Source organism: Euprymna scolopes, chromosome 13, assembly GCF_053919585.1.
Source record: "Euprymna scolopes isolate OS-2025 chromosome 13, ASM5391958v1, whole genome shotgun sequence".
NCBI lineage: Eukaryota > Metazoa > Mollusca > Cephalopoda > Sepiida > Sepiolidae > Euprymna > Euprymna scolopes.
Window position 1 is genome coordinate 145,842,606 of NC_136494.1, and position 19,098 is coordinate 145,861,703.

At 29.3% G+C, this 19,098-nt stretch overlaps 1 protein-coding gene across 1 annotated transcript in view; it reads right to left on the reverse strand.

Moving 5' to 3' along the window:
* Nucleotides 1–273: 273 nt before the first annotated feature.
* LOC145292221 (uncharacterized) overlaps nucleotides 274–19,098 on the reverse strand; it is a 61,597-nt gene continuing 42,772 nt past the window's right edge. The window contains exons 4-7 of the mRNA XM_080138543.1: nucleotides 13,932–14,031; nucleotides 7,383–7,506; nucleotides 5,491–5,620; nucleotides 274–1,130 (exon numbers count right to left, since the gene is read on the reverse strand). Of these exons, the coding sequence (XP_079994669.1) occupies nucleotides 400–1,130; nucleotides 5,491–5,620; nucleotides 7,383–7,506; nucleotides 13,932–14,031 (1,085 nt within the window). The 3' untranslated portion in view covers nucleotides 274–399. The remainder of the gene's footprint in view (nucleotides 1,131–5,490; nucleotides 5,621–7,382; nucleotides 7,507–13,931; nucleotides 14,032–19,098) is intronic.

Consider the following 19,098-nt stretch of genomic DNA (forward strand, 5'->3'; position numbering starts at 1 on the left):
GGCCAGATAAATCAACATTAATTCTAATTTGCGATATCAAACTTGTAATGCTAAAAATTCCACATTAATTTCATTAAATCGTATAAAAATGATTTTCTTTATAGAAATAAAACTACTTGTTCAATTTATATCATTTTTGGAATATGACATTTCCTTGTTCAGTGATGGTACATACAAAGATTTTTCTGTTTTTTGTTTTTTTTTTTAATTAGTTTGAATTCTAAAAACGAACGGTTAATGGAGTATCTACATTTGTATAGAAACACTACCACATTCCCCACTTTCCCTTTTTATTTTGATGAGTAGATTTGTAGAAAAAAAATGTCTTCAAATTATAGTTTGTAATTCAATATACAGTAGGATATTAACATAAAATATGACTTACAATTTTTTTTTTTTTCACATATGTTTGAAATTTGGGGGTAAATTTTTGACATTGTTAGCTGCGGCAGTTTCAGTTTGATTGTCTGGGAAAAGTCCATAACTATTTGAGAATTTCGTTAAATCAAAAGAGCTCAAGTCGAATGTTTGTGATGATGCATACTCAGATTTATCTTTGGTGGAATTGTCAGTAAAGAGTATAAATTCTTTCACATCTTCCCAGAGATAGTCAGGCTCAATAATGTTGTGAGTTTGATTTTGAATTGACATGTTGTCCAGATTCGGATTGTCCATGATCGGATCATTATAACTGGAAGAATATCTGTCAAGGAACGAGAGATCCACATTGCTTGCGGTTGATGCAGCACTGGCTCCAACCATCAGATTGTCAACTTGGTCGGGGACAAGGAAGCTGGTTGAGGAAGATGCATTATTTGAAGGGTTAGAAAATGAAGATGATGAAGAGAAAGTAGCTGATGATGATGAGGACGAGAATGAAGCTGAGGTTTTTGGTAAATAATGGGCATAATTTGAGGCTGAGGATGAAGGGGAAGACTTCAGCATTGGTATAGAGGAGAAAACACTTGCTGTGTTCTTTTCAGGCAAGTGTTCTACCGGAATTGGGGCATATGTTTTGTCCAAAGATGGAGACGGCTGGACGATGTCTTTGTTGGCCTCTTTAGGAACATCCTGTGGCTTGTCCATTATGGAAGTCTGTGTACTAATTTGAAGCATGGCTGTCAGACTTCCTGTTTGGATATAAAAACAAAGAAATAAAATATTTAAAAGCAGTGGATTAAAAACAAGAAATATTTTCTGTAGTTAAATATCTGTGTGCACAAATAACTTTGAAAAATATATGAGCATATTCGATTTAGTGTCTGTTGTAAACTTTAACAAGATTCGACTGAAGAAGGCCATTATTACATTGTCTGAAACATTGTGAGAATAACAATGAATAAAATAACATCTGTAAGCTGTGAATAGAAACAAAAGTTAATTTTTATCTGGAGAGAACAGCAAAAACTTGTCTGAAGAACTTCCAGTTGTTGCATCATTGCTGAATGAACATTTAAATGCATCAGTGCAAACCCTTGGCCCATTATTCACAAAATGGCCGACATATATAGTAATTTGTATTCACTGTTCAGTGCACAGCAGTTAACAGCTTTGCAATCAGATCCAGTATAACTATCATTAGGAGGAACCAATTTAGTTTCAGCTCCTACTCCTCTACTTCATCTTAGGAAGTGGCACCCCCGCTTCCCCAACAAGAGGTCGTACTGATACTGGTGTAAGTTACATTTCTCTCCAACACTCGTTTCTTTTTAAGTTTCTTATGTTACCAATAAAGTCAAAATTACCTTGTTCAAGTTAATTCAACTTCACACAATAGACACACTATTTTATATAGAGTGCTAATTCAAAAGGTAACTAATTTGCATATTAGTTTTGAAAAAGGACATTTAATTAATTACCTTTTTTTTATTCTGATTGTTTTGTTTTCAGTTCTGTTTAGCAATACAATTTTATTTCCTTGACAAATATTTAGAATTTGTGTTAAAATGTTTGTTTTGTGCAAAATCATGCAAGAACGATGTGTGCATGCTTTCACTTGACACTCCTTGAAATGTCAGAATGCACTCACCCAAGAGTTATATAAAGACTACAGTCAAGTCGTTCAACTTTACAGGTTTCTCTTGGATAGTGTCAGTATTTGTAAGTAACATTATTGTTAGAGTCGAGGTTGGGTCATATCGACGCTGCTGCAGGATTGGGGTCAGTGAACGTTCTGGTCAGAGTCAAGAGTTCTCTTGCTTTTATTGACATAAGATCAACTTTATTCATAACAGATCTATTTCTAAATTGTAATTGAAAGGCAAATTGATTTCTTTCTTGTCCTTTATGTTTACATTTAAAAGATTAATTTGTATGGAAATTATCAAAATGTTAATGTTTATCTATTGATAAATAAATTCCAGAGAGTCAAAAGTTCAAATTTGTTGGATTTAAAATTCAGTCAACATGAAATAAAATACTACCAATTGTGTTGTAAAAAAGGTGGGCTCTTTCTCACACCTGCCACTGCATTACATCTATACAAAGCCAATATTCGTCCATGCATGGAATATGGTTGTCATATCTGGGTTGGTTTACCAACCATTAGTCTCTCCCTCTAATCTTATAGGCCCAGTGATATCTATCTACCAAGCTCCACAGAATGTGCTCTGATAAACTTACTGCACTTGTGTCCCCACACTCCAAATATACATATGACAATCATGCGCAGAAGCGCTCAAGAATTATATGCCAATGTCCAAGTCGAGCCTACTTACAGCAAAAATGAGTTCATCTAAGCTGATATCAGAGTCATTCTGAGAGTAATTGCCAACGTTGCTCTGGTAACATGTTGTGTTGAGTCATTGTATTCGAGATCATGTCAAATCGTTGGAGGTGTTCAGGATTATATTGTGTCAAATCGTCAGCAGTGTTCAGGTTCAAATTGACTGTTGTTCGGGATTGTGTTGTCAAATCATTGGAGGTGTTCAGATTTGAATCAACGGTTGTTCAGGATGGTGTGGACGAAATTGTTTGGGACTGTGCTGCTGTGTGTGATAATTTTTTTTTTTGTTCTCTTTTTGCTCATGAAACAACAATCCTGACCAATGTGACTAGCAGCAAAGTCCCATCTGTTCCTCTAGAGATGTGCTTAGATGCCCAAAACTTTTTTTCAAATAGTTTTTTTTTCTGGAATCATTTGTCTTTGGATTTCTTTCCTACTTCCCTCACTCCACAACTCTTAATTTGGCCCCTAAATACCATGACTCTTATATCTCAAAGGCATAACATGCTTTATTTGTGGGCTGAAAAAAAAGAGGGAGAGCATATAATCTATTTTAGGAGACAGGTGATGTAATCTATTGAAGTGTTTACACAGCAGCTATTTGTTCTAATTTAAAAGACAAGAATTGGACTTTTGATTCGCCTTGTGATCAAGAAGTGTCTAACGCAATCAAATGGATTATTCAGAAGACAAGGGAGGTAATTTAACACAAAGACAAGAAATAATTTTTGATGTTAGAAATTTTTTTTTTTTTTTTCATAAATAAAACTAATATAAATCAAATATTTCGGCCAACTTTCATCATTGAGTTATAGCTTCCCCCCTTTCTTTCTTCATTGTTAAACTATAACAAAACCAACGTCTCCTGATGCCAAATAGAGATGATTGTTAATTAAGGTCTTGATTTGTGCAGAGAAAATGCTGGTTATTTATGTATAAAAGTACAATGATAATAATAATAGATCCAATATTTCTACATCGGAAAGCACCATCTCCATTTGACACCAGGAGAGATCAACTACCTTCGGTGTTTGTAGTTATAGCTTTACAATAAAAAAATAAGAGGAAAAAAAAATCAATATAACTCACTGATAAAGGCCAGAGTTGGCTGAAATATTTGATATTTATTTTTTTCATTTATTATAAAAGAAAATACTAACATCCATTCTATGATGCTTTCAAATATAAAAAGATTGGATCTATTAAAGACATTGAATATATAGGTTCTTGTCCAGAATTTCCTCTATATTAAAACACAAAAATAAAGAAAAATCTGTTCGATGTACATACCCGTGATGAAACGAAAACATTACAAATATTATGTAAATTGATCAAGTAGTTTTATTTTTAAATAAGAAAATAAAAGTCTATGAAAATCCAAGGAGCTACTGTCTTGCTTGCCATTTTGAAAACAATCTCAAGAAACAAAGGTAGATAATTCAAACTTGCAAGATCTTTATTGTAATGCCAACAAATTCCCATTAATCGCTTAAAAATGAATTTCTTTATAAGAATAAAACTACTTGATCAAATTTTGTGATTTTTTAAAAATATATTTTCATTTCACTACGGGGTACATATAGTAAGTAGATTTTTCTTTATTTTTTTTAATATTGGGAAAATTATGAACAATAATAAATATATATTTAGAGCCATGGGAGGTAATCTATTAAACTGATTAGTCTATCATTATTGTAGTGAAATTCAAAAATCTAAATATTGACTTATAAATGAAACCAATCATATCTGCTGAATTGTCATGTTGCAGTAATGAACATATCCAAAAATTATGAAAAACGATAAGGTAAAAAATTATTAATGAAAACAGTTTTCAAAGGTAATTAGTCAAAATCAAGTTTTGTTAAACAGGCCAAACATTTTCCAGTTTTCAGAAAATATTTACCTCCCTTTTGTTTCAATTAGAACTCTCCAGTTTCTTTTTTTGAAAAACTCAATTTTTCGCTAAATTGTCTTTGAAAACTATTTTTATTAATAATTAATTTTCTACATTATCGTTTTTCATAATTTTTAGATATGTTCATTACTGTGACATGACAATTCAGTAGATATCATTAGTCTCACTTGAAATTCAATATTCAATTTTTGCTACAATAAGGAACCACTGTTTATACAATAATTGAGGTTTGCACAGCAGCATTGCTTCTGAAGAGTTCAGACTATTTAAAAATATGTTGGTTTAATCAAAAACAATATTACATACTTAATTGTTATTCCGAAAATAGTAATATATCCAAAAATCATGAAAAAATCACTGAGTAGAAGGTGGTTTATAGAAGTAATTTTTACAGAAAATTGGGTAAAATCACATTTTTCTTAGATGTTATAGAAGTAAGCAAAAGGAGTCTACACGCAGGGGATATAACTCCAAAAGGAATATTTTAGATTGTGTCATGGCTGCAATATTTGTCGTCTACAGTAATAAACTTTTTTTTACTAAAAACAAAATAACAGTTCTACTCAATAAATTTTTGCAATTTTTGGATATATTACTATTTTCGACATGACAATTAAGTACGTAATATTGTTTTTGCTTAAAACGATATATTTAAAAAAATTTGATTTGTCAATTATATCTTAACAAACACTGAATCATCTCTTGGATCTTTTTATACATTTCTTGTTTGATGTAGAAAGTCAAAGATCAATCAAGAATATTTGAGGTTTTTTTATCTGACTTAAAAAATAAATGATTAACAATGCATATTTGTTATTGAAATCAATTAAGATGATTGATTTTTGTTTACCTTGTCTGAGGTTGGTCAGGGATAAGATTACGTCTCGCCAATGATAGACGGCATCGTGAAAGATTTGCATGGTTTCTGTGTTCACCATTTTGTTGTATGACTCAAACAAAGGTCGAATCAAATAACTGAACTGAAAATCTTTGTGAAGGAAAACAAAAAAAAAAACAAAAAAAAAATAAAAAATAAAAAAATTAAAAAAAAAAAACAAAAAAAATGGCCAATGATAAAATATGAACATTTTCTTTAGTTACTGACTTTATTCAAAATAAAACTATGGTCGATCATGTATGAACAATTAGGTGTTTTTATGCATTAAGGAATCATTAAATTGACCTAATGGATACTGTGGAGGATTATGGAATAGACTAAACTAAGTTTGATTCTTTTTGGATCTGTTGCAACAGAAAGAGGGCTAAAAAAAAAAAAAAAAAAAAAAAAAATGGTCTGTTAGAAATTAGCATTCAAGCTCCACTTCTCAGAAACTATTGAGCCGATCCTGCTGAAATTTTGTATGGTTCTTTTTTATGATAAAGTGCAGCAAATTATTATGGTATCAGTTTGATATACAGTTAGGGATTGCTAAGGATTAATACTTAATGCAAATAAGAGCACAAATTTAACTATATTCGACCATTGATTAGGTATAGAGCACTCATTCTAAGTCAACGGGCTATAACTTTGGCCCATTTTTAACTTTTGCTAAAAAAGTGGAGTTATTATGGAGAAAAAACAGATTTTTCTATCAAAAGACTAACTAGAATCTTGAAGGTTTATTTCCATTCAAATTCTAGAGAATGGCCATCAACAATTATCAGCAACAAAATTGTTAAACAACCGATGAGAGAACACCAAGTGAGTTGCAATAATGATCAAAATAAACACAGAATACTGGAAATCTGAGGAGACTTTTCATTCAGACTCCAGGAAACAAGTTTTGTCATTGATAAAAAACTTATGCAAGAACTCCGCATACATTTATGTATTCAATCTATATTTTAAATGGGAAATCAACTTTATAAAATTACCTTTTTTTATCCGCAATGCTAAATACTTGGGTCATACTATTACATCTGATGGTAAGAGTGACACAGAAATCAAGAAAAGGATCATCTTTCATAGAATGGAGTACATCTTACAAAACAAACATGAAACTGAACACAAAAATCGGTATCTTTAAGAGGTACATATGGTCAATTTAGCTTTACAGTTGCAAATATCGGACAGTAATGAAGATGGCTGAAAGTCATTTGGAAGCAGCAGAGATACGGTTTTTAAGAAGTGTACAAATCGACAGAAAGGAAGACAAATGAAGTCGTGCATAAGGCAGAGTACAGCAGATCACTACTCAATACTGTACATGACAGACAGTTAAAGTTCTTTGGCGATTTAATGCAGGCAGATGCTTGGAAAAAAAGCTTGATGTTAGGAAAACAAATTGCAGGAAAAAAGTAGCAGAAAGACAAAGTTCACTAACAGTCTCAACAAGGTTACTGGAAACAAGACTATAGATCTCACCAGAAAGACCAAATGTAGAGGGAATTGGAGAGCTATGATCATTAATGTCTGTAATAAACTTGATACTTGAAGAAAAATGCTAAATGAAATTTTTAAGTTTATAACAATATTTTTCTTCATTGGATTTGAACATTTGAGATATTCAGTATGGGGGAGTTTTATTGTAATGCATGGGGAGAGGAATTGGGTGTTACTATATGCAAGAATATATTATATCAAATCAAATAAGTTTAAAAAGTAAAAATAAAGAAAAAGCATGTGAGAGTAAAAGGCAAAAACAATCATATAAAAAAAAAATGAAAAAATGAAAAACTTTGTACATAAAAAATGCAGATGTTTGCAATTTTAATATTTGTTTTACATAAAACAAAGGATACGAACAAGAATTTCACATTTTCTTTGGTTCGTTTTGTTACGTATTCCTCAAACATGTCTTTCAAGGTGGCTCGAGGAGGCTGGACTCTATCCACTCCAGAGTCCGGCAATTGAGCTTGTAACTTCCTAGAAAGAAACAATTACAATCAATAACAAGACAAAAGGCATCAATTTCTTGCATGTTTGTTTGAAAACCTACAATAAAATGAAAGGAGTTGATTGTAAATGAGAGAAAAAAAAAGTCAAAATTAGGATTGTTTTTTTTAAGAAAAAATATTTTAAGTCTTTTATTAAAAAATAATTAAAAAACAGAAACAAATTCCATGCAGTTATTTTAAACACCCAAGAGATTTTTTTGGAGACAAAACCTTTTTCTACTTCATAGAAAAATCTATAATTTTTTTTCTATCTTGTTCAGTACAAACAAGAAAAAACTAAAAATTAATCAAATCAATGAATGACATCAGCTGTGTCATGACATCAGTTGCATAGTATAATTTGGAGTTCCATGTTGAGATTATTTGCTAATGTTTATAAAACTTAATTGTCAGAATAAGTTAAATTTACTAAATATGAAAAGAATAAAATCAAAATCATTGTAATGAATCAAATAATTGAACGATTTTCAAGATATAAAAAAAATGCAATAGCTTTGTCTCTTGCAGTAATCATTTTCTAAAGTTTTGGATGCAATTTGATCAGGTCTTTTCTGGGATTATCTTTCATTCTTTATTTTAAGTCTTTAACATTATTTGGTGACCACAATTTATTCAAAATTTAAGTTCTTGTCATAGATTTTCAATAGGATTCAAGTCAAGACTCATTAAAGGCTATGAAAAAACTAATAATTTCATTGGCTTAGATATATATTTGGGATCATTATGTTCCTGGAAATAAAAATGTCGACCTAACTAATGACTTTGCAATGAGAACTGTAAATTTTCATCCATAATTTAGATTTCATTATTAGTCTTATTGCAGTTATTTTCCTACTGCACCTTGAACTAAAACAACTCAAAAACATTATCAAGCTACCCATATGTATTAATGTTGACAGTGTTCTTTGGAAAAAAAAGCCTCGCCTTTCTTGCATCAAATCTTCTGTGCAAAAAAAAAAAAAAAAAAAAGCTCAATTTTTGTTTCAGCACTCTACAGTACTTTTTTTTCTTTTTTTTTTTTTTTAATTCAATTTTCACCCCCAACAAGGCACAGTGCCACTTTGAAGCAGGGGGCTACTATTAGGGACTTAATTTGCGGGGACATTATGAAGGGAGAAGAGTAGAAAGATATTTGTTAACATTACACTTGAACTTCTGCATATCATTGCAGTTGGGAAAGCAGAATCCCGGAAGGGAGTTCCAAAGACCCGCAGTTCTGGGGAAGAAACTATTGGAGTAAAAGGCTTTCTTGCACCTAGGGATCTCTACTGTAAAGGGATGAGACTTAGTAGCTTGTCGGGTTTGTCGGGGGTAGTTACATCGGGGAGGTACAAGTGTTTGCAGTTCGTCAGAGCATTCACCATTAAAGTATTTGTAGAATAGGCAGAGGGATGCAACATCTCGTCGATGGGACAGAGGCTGAAGCCTAGATGACAGTTCAGGACCTATCAGGTTGGCGACTCTTTTGAACCCTGTCCAGGAGCGAGAGACAAGCAGCAGATGCACCAGCCCAGATGTGACAACAGTACTCCATACATGGGCGAATAGTTGCCTTATAGAGGTATAGGATACTGTCAGGCATAAGTAGTTTTCTAGCACGGTAGAGGGAGCCAACCTTCCTTGCAGCAGCCTTGGCAATGCTCTCAATGTATCTATTCCAGTTCATATTCCCTGTAAACGAAATTATTCCGAAAATAAATTTAAACAAATTAAAATGTGACGTGGTTTTCAAAAATGAGTTCATCATGGCTGATTTCCATTTCTATTTTAAAGACATTATATCGTATGATCATTTAGATCCTTACTCATGTACAAACATGTGACAATATCTTTAAAAATAACTTTTCAGTTTGCAACATTTTTGCCATGTTTTTACTGACTCCAGTTTTCTTCCAAGCCATCATACAAAACTGTTTAAACTTCTTTATAACAGAGTATATCATATCTGGGAATAGTTAACTGGATTGAAATTTTTACTCGACAGATTTTTAAAAAATTTAATGCAACTTCACAGCTTTTTTTGCACAAAAACAAACCAGATCTTTTGGTTCTGCAGATCATCAGAAGATTGCTATATCAAGCAACCCGCAAATTTTTTTAATGCACTTCCCATAGAAAACTGTTCAAAAAGGCAATGCAAGATCTATTTATAGCAGCCAAGTGTTTTGCATCTCAAGATAGAAGCAATAGAAATTGGTTGGCCATCTAGGAATGAATCTCATGGTCACTTTTGGAGAACGGTTTTCTGAGGGAAAAGGAAGTTCATTTGGGAGATTTTTTGCTTGAAAATTCTCTCCAGAATTGAGACAATTTTTCAAGAGCAAAAAATGTTGGTAATTATATGTTTATTCTTGGTTGTTTGTTTCTGTGTGAAACAATTGTCCAGAGTTACAATTGTTTTTTTCTAATTTAGCAAGTAAAAATATGAAGAAAGACTTGATCATTAAAATTTTAATTATTGTTTATTTATGCTGTTCTTAAATGTTAACATTCATGGAGCTTTTACATTATAAAATTTTCTTAAAATATTTCAATTAAATAAAAGAAAAAATGGATTCATTTCGTTTTTATTTTTTATAATAGTATTCTGGAAGTTTTTTGTCCTGTGAACGTACTTATGACATTTTAATTAGTCCATTTTCAAACATATTGATATTAACTTGAAATCAGTATATTTTTAACTGTTTTCAATATAAATGAGAGCTTTAATACATAAAATTATATAAACATTAGGAACAGTCTATGAGATTTGTTAACGTCATTTTCTCTTCCATTTTCCTTATTTATTTTCATTTCTTCTTTAATTATTGGCTCTTTAATGATCTCAAATATTTAATAGTGGCCTATAATATTTTTGTACCATTATCAACATATTACCCTTGAGATTTATCTGTTGTACTAACTTTTAATCGCTACCATTTTATAGTATTCATTCATATTTCTAAATGTCTTTAAGACAGTTTTTTTCTATATTTGCATTTTGTATAATTCTGACCTTTTCTTCTCTTCTGATGAGAAGCATTTAGCTTAGACATGTCATGGCCTAAAAGTTTTTTCTTGATTTTCCCCTTAACTTTTTTTTTTTTGTTCTGATGAGATTAAATGGCTACAGGTTTTTGTGGTAACTTATGACAGTTTTTAAATAATGATACAAAAATTAGGTGATATTAATATTAATATAAGCTCTTGACAAGGATGCGTCCAAGATAAATGTTTTCACATGCTTCTTTTCCTTTAAGGGAAATTTCTTTAATGTTCTATTGTTAAAGTGTTTTTTATTCAAGAAGTCTGAAGAAAGGCTGGTTATGTGAAAATTTTCAAATGCCATAATTCTTGAAATTGTCCAACTAGTCTTGAAACAATTGTAACTTACAATGAAATACACTTTTTATTGTTATCAATTCCTTTTTTGAAGTCTTGGTTTTGTTAATACAGTATATATATATATATATATATATATATGATGGCAGCAAATTCGTTTTCGAATATTGCCATTACATGATATAGTACACATAAATCAAATATATATACCGAAACATGAAAACAAATCAGTGGTGGACTGCATGAAGGTAGCTTTTAAGCCCTGCCAAACTCTGGCACACATTGTGCAGACATTTTTTTTATTAATTTTTTTTTAATTAACTTAAGATTAAATTAATAAGTGTGTGTGTGTGTATATATATATATATATATATATATATATATATATATATATATACATATGCACTTATTAATTTAATCTTAAGTTAATTAAAAAGTTAGGTATTTTTACCTAAGAAAAGAATAAATTATATTACATAGAAAAATGCAAGCATGAAAAGTAATATGGTTAAGATTAAACTTAGAAAAGTAATAGTTGTTAAAACTGGAAAAGAAAAGATATTCTAGTAAAAATATAATAAATTTATAACTTAATATATTGCAGTATTAATTAAGAATTGATTATATGTTAAATTGAATTTTTTTTTAATTTTAATGCTGCAATATTTTAAGTTATAAATTTATACGTTTTTATTAGAAAGTCTCGTCTTTTCCAGTTTTAACAACTAGTACTTTTACTTTTCATGCTCGCATTTTTCTATGTAATCTGATTTTTGCAAGCTTTGCTTTGAAATAATTTCTTTTGTATTCAATATCATACACATTGTCAAAAAAAAAAATAAAGAATAAAACTCTTTATTTTATTCAAGAGTTTCATTCTTTGTATTTTTTATGGTTAAAGACTAATTTTTTCAAAACCTTACTATAACATTTACTTTTTAATAAAAAAAAAAAAATTGTCACAGCTTTTTTTTTTTAAATGTTTTCATCTAATGAAAATATGGTTGGTGTTATCAACTTTACTACATAAAAAAAATCGTTGCAACTTTTTTTTTAATGTTTTTATTTAATAAAAAATATCGCGTCCTAAATTATGAGATGGAGAAAGAACAAATCTTTTAGTAAACGAGAGTTGTCTCCTTTTGCACAGTGACAAACTATAAAACGGCACCATTTATTCTTTCTTAGGTTGCCCTAAAGGCTAATCAGTTATGCTGGTTCGGTCATATCAAGCATTCAACCTCCTGGATAAATCATTGCAGAAGCACAAACATTTTGAATCACAGGACAGTTGGATGGCTGAGAAAAACTTGGAAGAAAGTGATTAAACAAGATCATCTATATATTATGATAGCGCATGTGTTATTTTGTAGGTCACGCATTTTTTTTTTTCTTCTTCTGATTATCATTCAATTGTTATGACCTTCCATTTCTTGTAATAATTTTATCAAGAATTTTTCATAAGTTTTGGTTTCAATTTTAGCTGAAGGAATTCAAGTTATATACATTTTTTTTTCTTCATAAATTTTAGTTTTGGTTCAAGCTGATGCATGCAAATCATTGAGATATATTTATTTTTTTTAATCACAACTTTATAATATATAAGAATTGATAGGAAATTAATAATAAATAAAGATTATGGTTAATAAAGATTACTAAAGATTATTAAAGTAATAAAGATTATGATTAAAAAGATAAAGACTAAACAATAATAAAAAAAAAATCGATAGGAAATTGACAATTATACAAACTCTGCATTACAACCAGGCTATGCTAGGAGTCCCTGCTAGCTTAGATAAATACTTATGCAGTTTTAACAAAAAACCTACAATAATATCAAGACATCTCCATTTACACTGAACATCTACAGAATGCCAACATCAATATATTACATATGAAAGAGTCCACTGTGGAATTTCCACAGGTGCCACTAGTACATAGTGAAATTCGAAAACAGTTGAACCACTGAACTATGAGAACAGAACAGTAAACTTGCAAAATTTAAAAAAAAAACATGTTAAAAACATATTCCTTCAATATAATTTACAAAGTAAAATAAAAGTATAAAATATAAATAAAATAATTTGTCATTTAATTTTTATTGGTGAAAATTAAAAGCTGTCTCTTGTGCTTGTATTAAGACGTTTTTTTTTAGTCAATCTAAAAACTTCTTTCAACAAGTCAACAAAATCCTTTCTAAAGGAAAGAAAGTACTTTAAAAGGTGCTGCTATTACCAACGTTTTTGAAAATGAAGAACTTACACTGAAAAAACTATCTTTCAAAAGAAAAGATAAAAGACCAAAGCTAAGTGTTGATTTAATTGTACTTTATTCGAGTATATATATATATATATATATATATATATATATATATATATATATATATATATATAATTGCTTTATGTGCAATAATTTGACTTGGCTAACAGTTCCTTCTTTTATGAAGGTATTCAAAAAAGTAAGTACTAAATTTTAAGCTATTCTTATTTAAAATGATTTTAATAACAATATTGACCGACATTGAACAATGCAAAAGTGACATTAAAATGAATGGAACATTTTTATGATCAATTGTTACAATCAAAAATGATCATTAAAAGTATTTTTAACTCAGCACATCAAAATTGTTAAAAAAAAACAAAAAACAACAAAGGTAAAATATCTCATGGGGCAAAACTGTAATATTAATGGACACTGATTATAATGCTTTACTACTGTCATGTTTTTAAATATTAGAAAATATTAATTCACAGAGAGTGAGTAATTTCTTTTAATTTAAAAAAACACTTAGAAGACAAAACTTTTTAATGACTATTTTAGTTTTTTTAAAAATGCATTTTTAAAAATATATACAAAGACAAACTTGCGGGGGGAAAAAAAATTAATTCTTGTAAAAAAAAAAAAAAAAAAAAAAAAAAGGCATCTTCCATAAAAGAGTATTTTACAAAAATAAACATAAAAAATTTTTAAAAAGGAATAAAAGGGCATTAGAAACAAAAAATAATCTTGCTTCAGGAGCAAGGGGATATAATTGGGACAATAAACTCACAGAATGCTGAAGAAACGACTTACTCAATGTCTTCATTCAAGGAAACTAACTCTTGCTGCAGAGCACATGCCTCGTCCTGTTGAGCCTTACACGCGGCCTGAATCTGCCGACAGTGTTCCACTGCTACAATATGGAGACGAGTCAGAATTTTGGGTAAGGGTTGTCCCCAGAGTACAGGAGACCTATTGTGTCAGGGTGCCCATTGATTGAGGTTTTAAATTTTAATATTTTCAAAATCTTTATTCGGAGAGAAATCGTAAAAAGAGTTTATTAAAAAATTGATTGAGGGAAAATTTTTATCAATATTTTTTTTTCTTTAACTTAAAAAAGCTGGAGTAAATTAGCAACAGAAATATATCTTGAAATAATTACAAAAGAATCAAAGAACTTCTAGAAGAATTAATTTTGAATAGCACAAGGTTTAATTGTAAGCTGTTAAAGGTAGTTATTACAAAATGACAATTTTCAAAAAGTCTTGAAAATATTTTTATTGATATTAAAGTGGTAATTATACGAAACTTAACTAGAAGGGTCAACCAGAAAAAAAGACAAATGGACATAAAATAGAAGGCTGTGGTAGGTTTTGGTTATATCTGAGTTTTATGGTTTACATACAAAATTATATATTTTTATGAAATTATAGAATAAATTAAAAATGAAGAGCATTTATAATATGATGATCTACATTGAAACTGTCAAATAGTTTAAAAATTCAAAATATAAAAAAAAAAAGAAAATGCAACTTTAGTTCACACTACACACCTTTGACTAATTTAACTTCTTCAGCTAGTATACTATTGATAGTCTTCATTTTTGTTTGTTTCTTTTGTGCCAGTTGATGACTTGTTACTGTAGTTGACTTTGGAGATCTTTTATCTTAAAAGGTTATTTTCTTTCAATTTGAAGCTTTTTCATATGTTGAAATCTCAGGCTTGTAGAAAAACCTGGAACACTTATTGTGATTAAGCTAACAATAAAACCAAATAAAAAGGAGTTAAGAACATTACATCAATTTTGTATTTGACTATATCACTGATGAATTGTGCCTAAGCTAATTTTGAGGTTCATAAACTTCTGATAAATAGTTTATTGAATAATAGGTTTGAGAAAAATTTTATTCGTCTTATTTTTCTCTATGAATTTTCAGGGTTTCAAACCTAGAATAATTAACCATTTGATTTGATAAGGTATTACCTACAAAAACAACATTTTGGCGGAAATATTTCCTATTTTTTTTTTTTTTTTACTTAATTGTACATACACACACACAGATACTCCACCAGACTAGATGTATTCTTGTCCTGGAATCTAGTAAGTTCAAGAAACTACAATTAAGATATACTATAGCATATTTAATTAGTCAATTGGGGAGAACTTTCCTAACTCAACATTTGAGATGCAAAGAACTTTAATGGAATATTCGAATATCTATGAATCTCATACAAATCAAGTGTTAGACCCAAGGACCGCACCCCTTAATTTTTTGAGAACTTTGAATTAAAATGAAACAGATGTACTAGACAAATACCCATGCTAGGACAGGTAAAATTAATGTCGAATGGAACTTTTTTTTTTTTACTTGGGAGTCACCACTTATCAAGGCCCAAAGGCTATTTGAAGATAAGGGTTAATGTAAAGTGGTAGTATAGTAATCATTTATGGTGTAAATTGGGTAGAATTTGATTATTTAGAGGCACAGCTTAACACGAACTTGTTTACATTGATTTTGGATATGTTGTATTCAACTGGGGAGCAGGCCAGCGGAGTAGTGTTCTACAGGTGGGCAGTTCTGGAAAATAAGCTTTGTTCCGTTTTGCATGACTTTCAGGATTTCATACAAAAACTATAAATCAAGGTTAATGGTAATACGAAGTGTTATGTCTAAAATCTTTATTTTAATTTTGATTAAAATCCAGTAAATAATTTTGATTCTAGAAAATGTCTAAAATTTAAGGCTTAAGTTTAAAGGGACTCAAGAAATTAAAATTCAGGAAATTTCGCTTCATTGATGTCTAATAGTAAAGGATCAAATTTAATGCAAACTTGAAATGTTCGACTTTTCAAATGAGAGCGTCAGATCTATAAAATCCCTGAAATTTAGGGAATGAAGTCCAATAGTTGTTGAAATTTTACAAAAATTGGAGGTACTTCAATGTCAAAATACCTCCAATTTTTGTAAAATTCATCTCCTTTCTACCCCCTTTGCATAAAACTAAATTAAACTAAATATAGTCTACATTATTACTCCTTTCACCTTGTAGTTGTGTTATAGAAGTGAATCCTATACACAGAAATATAAAAACATACACGCATACCTAATTTTATATAAATAGTTATCAAATCTGAAGTCTAAGGATCAAACTGTGCAGTTGGTAGGTCAATTGTATATAGCCACACTGATGATTCTTTATAAGATGAAACAAGTGCTTATCTGTGGACATATAATTCTTACATCAGTCTGGCTTTTACAAAATTGACTTCCAAAGAAGACTATCATTTCAGTCCACCCATATTTTCTTCGACCTTCATCTCAACTATTCTACACCCAGTAATCCAAGACCCATCCATTGTTTCAATGTGAACATACAAGGTAAAAAGAAATGAGGTAAGAGAGGAAGATTTATTAATTTAGATTTATTTTATTTCAAAGATTATTTTGTTGCTTTTTTTTTTTTCAACTCCAGTAAAATTAAAAAAAAAAATGGTGTTAAAATGTTAAAAAATATTTTAAAGATGGAAGGGGAAGGCATCATCATTTTTTCAATAAATTTGTTTTATCTTTTTTTATAGCAATGTGGTTTTGTCTATCAAAAGAATACGAAGAAATAATTCAATAGGCACCCTGTTGCTAGCAGACAAACCACTAACTAATCCCAATGAAGCAGTAAATTAAAACAGTGCTTTTCCTGCCATTTTTTTTGTAGAGTTTTCTCTTTTAAGTACAGTTTGACGTAAGATCTTGAAGATGTAAAACAATTCAAAAAAACTAAAATACATTTAATATACAAAAAATGGTGTCAAAATAAACAAAAATAAAACAAATTCACAAAGAAAAAACATTTTTTTTTAAATAACAAAGAAAACAAAAAATATAAAAAAAAAAAAGATTATTTGCAAAGAAATTCATCAAGCATTTTATATTTAAACATCTTTTTGAATCGTTTTAACTTTTTAAAGATCTCGTCTCAAATCTGACTTTAAAAATATAAAAATATTGCCTTTCAATCGCAATCAATGTTGCCATTCAGGGGATCATCCCTAATACCACTGGGAGCACTACAACTTCAAATTAAATTTTGATAAAATTAAAAATTTTTGATTAAACAAATAATTTTGTCTGGAAAGTTTAATTGCTTGTCCTTTGTTTTTTAATATTAAAAAAAAAAAGAAATCAAATTGCAAATTATGTCACTGATATTTTTATCAAGATAATTGATAATTGCCTGACCTGTGGAAATTCCAGTGTTTTCTATATCAATCTACATAATTTAATATTAATAAAAATATTCTTTTTGAAATAATAAATGAGTTTCATAAAAATAATTGTTATTGTTAGTTAAATATATTTAAATAAAGTGAATATGTCTCTTGTAAAATTAAATTTATTTAATAAAAACAATCATGCACTAATAAATGTTTTATTAATTTTTCATCATTTATTCAGTAAATTATATTTTATAAATAGAAGTTTCTAAATTGGACATTTCAGAGAATTTTTAAAATGTGAAAACTTGACGGTATTCAATTTTTTTTTTTTTTTTTTTAGATGTTAAAAAGGAATTCTGTAATTCTTTCTTAGAATAAAGAGAGGCCTCCAGAAATCTGTTGAAACAGTCTAGTTCGATAGTCTCCCAGAAGTATCTGGTCATCCCCTTTAAAATAATGAGGAGTAGTGTCGACTCTGATCCTGTGAAATAATATTTAAATTTTGTGTGGGGGATAGTTTTAAATAAGTTTTTATATAGTTATAACATTTTAAGACATTAAACGACAGCAACATTTTTATGTTCAGCTTCTGAGAAATTTCTTTTACTTTGAGAGAAGAAAAGATAATTATGAAATATAAATCCAAATAACAAAGGTAAAACCAGGTTATTTAGAAACAAATGTGGCAAAAAGAAAATTCTAAAAAATAATTCCTTGGTTTGTTTAACTCTTTACCGCCAAATTGTATTTTCAAGTTGCCTTAAAAAAAAAACTATTTCTTACATTTATGGTTTGTCAACCCAACTGGTTTTCAAAATACAGGTCTATGTATAGTTCAACAAGTGAAAGAGGGTTTTATGTTTGCGCATCAGTTGCACACTAACTTCCATCATGTGTGGGTTTCATGATTAAAATATTCATCTATTGCATAAAAAAAAATTCTGTCAGAAAAGAATTAAGTAAATTGTCTCCTAAAATCTTCTTTTGCTTAATATTCAGAAATCATTTTGATTCAATAATGATGTCTGCACCTAATCGTTACATGACTTGTTTAAAATTTGTAGTTAGAATCTGTCACATTCCTATTTACAGGTTTGTCAAGAGATTTACATTGGAGTTACATTTATTAAGTTGCATAAATATAAAAAGAATGTTTTATTCTTACTTCAAGTGTGCGTCTTTGATTATCTCCCTTTTTTAGGAATTTTCTTCAACACTTTAAAAATATAATTAAAACATTTGCACTATTAATACAAGATGAAATTATGTTAAAATCTATTATTTTCTATCTTAAAATGTTCTATGCTGTTGCAGTTTTGTAATTTGATTGGGAAGCTTGTTAAAATAATTGCTTAATATTTAATTTCTACTGCCTTAACAATATCTTTTCAAACTGAGTAGAAATTATTTTTTTTTTTTTACTTCTACCATATTAAAAAATGTCATTAATTATTGTTTTCAAATGTCTACCATACTTAAAAATGGCATTAATTATTGTTATAATCTGTTCAAATAGTCTTTCTGATTCAGGCTTCACTTCAATCTCACCCCTACAGGCTATGAACACACAAATGACAGAAAAACAACAAATGAGAAATTTTTTGCACATGGGATTCAGACAGCTCTTCCAGTGCTCAAATAAAGAAAAATGAATTAAAGAATCAATGACAAATTTTCTCATCACATTCAGTTCTCTCCAACCGTGACTAGAAACATAGCAGCCAACATAAAACAGCGAAAACCACACTCGAATCATGTCTTCTT